The following is a 4,444-nucleotide window of genomic DNA, read 5'->3' as shown; positions in this document are numbered from 1 at the left end:
CCACCATCCGGGCCTAGTCAGGGCAATAGGGGACCCCATCAGCAGGGTCGACCGGGAGGGAGATTCCAGCAGCAGCGGAGGCCCCCATGCCCTAAGTGTGGGAGGATGCACTTTGGGGTCCACTTCATGGACCTACCTATATGCTATGGGTGCGGTGTGAGGGGTCACATCCAGAGGAATTGCCACTCGTCCCGCCGAATCATAGGGAGAGGTGCAGCGCAGCCACCTAGTTCTACAGCTACCACATCCACAGCACCTCCAGCTCGAGGCACCCCAGCACCCACAAGGCGTGGTGCAGCTAGGGGTAGTGAACCAAATTCGGGAGGACCCAGTTGATTTTTTGCTATGCGGAGGCATCGGGATTCAGAGGCTTCTTTAGATGTTGTCACAGGTATATTGTTTATCCAATACCATGATGTATATGCATTTATTGATCCCGGTTCCACTTTTTCATATGTCACTCCAGTTGGATCCTCCAGTGTTCACAGGTATTGATCCTGAGGAGGACCCCCAGGACTTCATTGATGAGATGCACAAGACTCTCCGAGTTATGTGCGCTACTGAGATAGAGGGAGTAGAGTTTGCCTCTTTACCGCCTGAAAGGGGTGGCCTATTTTTGGTTTGAAATGTGGGAGGAGTCCCGTGAGGAGGGAAACCTTCCAGCGAGATAGAGTGAGTTCACCGATGACTTTATGGATCATTTCTTGCCTACCAAGACTAATGCGGCTCATGCCGCTGAGTTTGAGAGCCAGAAACAGGGTAGCATGAATGTGTGGGAGCACCATATGGAATTCGCGCGCCTGTCCAAGTATGCTATTCACATGTTGCCAACTATTGAAGCCAGGGTACGCCGGTTTGTGCAGGGCCTTAGCCCTTTGGTTATTAATGAGGCCGCTACAGCTGCCTTGAATTTTGATATGAACTATGGGAAGATGGTGGCATTTGCTCAAGCTACAGAGGACCGTAAATTGAGAAATAAAAGGGAGCGTGAGGGTAGCAGCAAGGCCCGAATTGCGAGCAACTTTGGCGGTTCTTCTGGTGGTGGTAGGTCAGCATTTAGGGGAGGGTCATCAGGGCTGTCTCAATCATTCGCTCAGCCTTCGATGAGTGCACCACCATCCGGGCCTAGTCAGGACAATATGGGACCCCATCAGCAGGGTCGGCCTGGACGGAGATTCCAGTAGCAGCGAAGGCCCTAATTCCCTAAGTGTGGGAGGATGAACTTTGGGGTCTACTTCATGGACCTACCTGTATGCTACGGGTGCGGTGTGAGGGGTCACATCCAGAGGGATTGCCGCTCGTCCCGCCGAATCATGGGCAGAGGTGCAGCGCAACCAGCTAGTTCTGCAGCTACCACATCCACAACACCTCCAGCTCGAGGCACCCCATCACCCGCAAGGCATAGTGCAGTTAGGGGTAGTGAGCCGAATTTGGGAGGACCCAGTAGATTTTATGCTATACGGAGGCATCGAGATTCAAAGGCTTCTTTGGATGCTGTCACAGGTATTTTGTTTATCCAATCCCATGATGTATATGCTTTTATTGATCCCGGTTCCACTTTGTCATATGTCACTCCTTATGTTGCTATGGAATTTGGGATAGAACTAGAACAACTTCATGAGCTGTTCTCTGTATCTACTCTGGTTGGTGAGTCTATTTTGGCCGCGCAGGTTTATAGGGATTGTGCTATCACGTTGCATGGTCGGAACACCATGGACGATCTCATTGAATTGGGGATGGTCGATTTTGATGTGATAATGGGGATGGACTGGCTTTATTCATGTTTTGCCAAGCTTGATTGTCGAACCAGGACCGTTAGGTTCGAATTTCCAAATGAGCAAGCTATTGAGTGGAAGGGGATGATGCGGTGCCGAAGGGTAGGTTTATTTCTTTCCTTAAGGCCACGAAGATGATTAGCAAGGGGTGTATCTACCATTCGGTCCGGGTAACGGACACCGACGCTGAGACACCTACACTTGAGTTCGTTCCTGTTGTGAATGAATATCTGGGAGTCTTTCCGGATGAACTCCCTGGGATACCTCCAGAAAGGGAGATTTGCTTTGGGATTGATGTGATGCCAGACACAAATCCTATATCTATTCCGCCCTAACGAATGGCACCGGCAGAATTGAAGGAGCTAAAGGAACAATTGAGATATTTGTTAAAGGGTTTCATCCGGAAGAGTGTGTCACCTTGGGGCACACCGGTTCTTTTTGTAAGGAAGAAAGATGGGTCACTGAGAATGTGTATTGACTATCGGAAGCTCAACAAGGTCACGATAAAAAATAAGTACCCACTGCCAAGGATATATGACTTGTTTGACCAATTGCAAGGTGCTAACTATTTCTCCAAGATTGATTTAAGATCCGAGTATCACCAATTGAAGATTAGGGGGCAGTATATTCCGAAAATAGCTTTTAGGACCCGGTATGTGCATTTTGAATTTCTGGTAATGTCTTTCGGGCTAACAAATGCCCCCGCAGTTTCATGGATCTTATGAATCGGGTCTTCAAACCTTTCCTTGACTCTTTCGTGATAGTGTTCATTGACAATATTCTTGTTTATTTGCGGAGTCGGGAGGACCATGTCGATCATCTCAGGGCAGTTTTGCAGACTCTATATCAGCACCAGTTGTATGCGAAGTTTCAAAATGTGAATTTTTGCTTGAATCTGTTACATTCTTGGGTCGTCTCCAGAGAAGGAATTAAGGTTGATCCTCAGAAGATTAAAGCTATGAAGAATTGGCCTAGACCTACTATCCCAACAGAGATTCGTAGTTTCCTGGGCTTAGCTGGTTATTACAGGAAGTTTGTGGAGGGGTTCTCTACACTTGCCTCTCCGTTGACCAAATTGATGCAGAAGGCGGTTAAGTTCCAATGGTCAGATGCTTGTGAAAGGAGCTTCCAAGAGTTGAAATCAAGATTAACTACGGCACCAGTGTTGACTCTACCAGAGGGTACAGATGGGTTTGTAGTATATTGTGATGCTTCGAGAATCAGAATTGGGCATGTATTAATGCAACATGGCAAGGTGATAGCTTATGCTTCTAGGCAACTCAAGAACCATGAAAAGAACTATCCAACACATGACTTAGAAGTTGTAGCGGTTGTATTTGCATTGAAAATTTGGCGTCATTATTTATATGGGGTCCATGTGGATATATTCACGGACCATAAGAGCCTTCAATATATTTTCAAGTAGAAGGAATTGAATCTGAGGCAGAGAAGATGGCTTGAGTTACTCAAGGACTACGACATTAATATTTTATATCATTCAGGGAAGGCTAATGTTGTGGCAGATGCTCTTAGCCGGAAATCTATGGGTAGTTTAGCACACTTGGAGGCATATCAAAGGCCATTGGCCAAGGAAGTTCACCGATTGGCTAGTTTAGGAGTTCTTCTTGCAGACTCTACTGAAGGAAGGGTGATTATGCAAAATAGGGATGAATCGTCGCTTGTGGTGGAAGTCAAGGAGAAGCAATACAACGATCCATTGTTGGCACAATTGAAAGAGGGGATTCATAAACATAAGATCATGGCCTTTTCTCTTGGCGTGGATGATGGTACCCTAAAGTACCAAGGGCAACTATGTGTTCCAAATGTGGATGGTATGCGGGGAAGAATCATGACCGAGGCTCACACTGCTAGGTATTTCGTGCACCCGGGCTATACAAAAATGTATCATGATCTTAAGAAAGTCTATTAGTGGAATGATATGAAGAGAAATGTAGCAGACTTTGTGGCGAGATGTCCAAATTGTCAGCAAGTGAAGGCCGAACACCAAAGGCCCGGTGGGTTGGCACAGAACATAAAAATTCCAATGTGGAAGTGGGAAATAATTAACATAGAAATTCCGATAGGGCTACCTCGCACTCCTCGCAAATTTGACTCAATTTGGGTGATTGTGGACCGACTAACGAAATCAGCACACTTCTTGTCGGTTAAGGCTACCGACACAATAGAACAGAATACTAAGTTGTACATCAAGGAAATAGTCAAGTTGCACGGCCCTCCAGTGTCACGCCCCGAACCTGGGGAGCGAGACTGGCACCCGGTGCCTCACCTATCCTTGCGAACCAACTTGCAACTATGGGAATCTGAACATTTAATGTCATACTTTGGCCATGGGCCACATTGCAAGACAATTTGCGAAGAAAAATATAAAACTCAATGGATACCAAAGCTGACCAAACATCAATATAAAGCTGGGCCGGCAAGGCCGTCATGACTACTGCAGCTGACAAACCAAAAAAATATACATACAAGGCCTACAAGCCCAACATATTGCACTAACTGACAGGTTATGTCTACAAGCCTCTACTACTGGATGTACTGTGATCGGAACAGGGCCCCGACCTACCCATAACCTTTATACACACACACAAGATGTATACAAAACTCTAGACCCGACAACTCCAAAGGACGTGGAGCTTACCGATAAAGCT

General features: G+C 46.6%; 2 protein-coding genes across 2 annotated transcripts; both read left to right on the top strand.

The window, feature by feature from the left end:
- Positions 1 to 692: 692 nt before the first annotated feature.
- On the top strand, positions 693 to 1,184 carry LOC138892485 (uncharacterized). The gene has a single exon (XM_070176204.1). The coding sequence runs from the start codon at positions 693 to 695 to the stop codon at positions 1,182 to 1,184; it is 492 nt and encodes a 163-aa protein (XP_070032305.1).
- Positions 1,185 to 1,313: 129 nt separating this feature from the next.
- Positions 1,314 to 2,870, top strand: LOC138892484 (uncharacterized). The gene is made up of 3 exons (XM_070176203.1): positions 1,314 to 1,580; positions 1,671 to 1,877; positions 2,805 to 2,870. Exons 1-3 carry the CDS (start codon positions 1,314 to 1,316, stop codon positions 2,868 to 2,870), a joined length of 540 nt encoding a protein of 179 aa, XP_070032304.1.
- The last annotated feature ends 1,574 nt before the right edge of the window (positions 2,871 to 4,444 follow it).

Source organism: Nicotiana tomentosiformis, chromosome 5 (genome assembly GCF_000390325.3).
Source record: "Nicotiana tomentosiformis chromosome 5, ASM39032v3, whole genome shotgun sequence".
Taxonomy (NCBI): Eukaryota; Viridiplantae; Streptophyta; class Magnoliopsida; order Solanales; family Solanaceae; genus Nicotiana; species Nicotiana tomentosiformis.
Note: the sequence above shows the minus strand (reverse complement) of the source record. Positions and strands in the feature narration are given on the sequence as shown.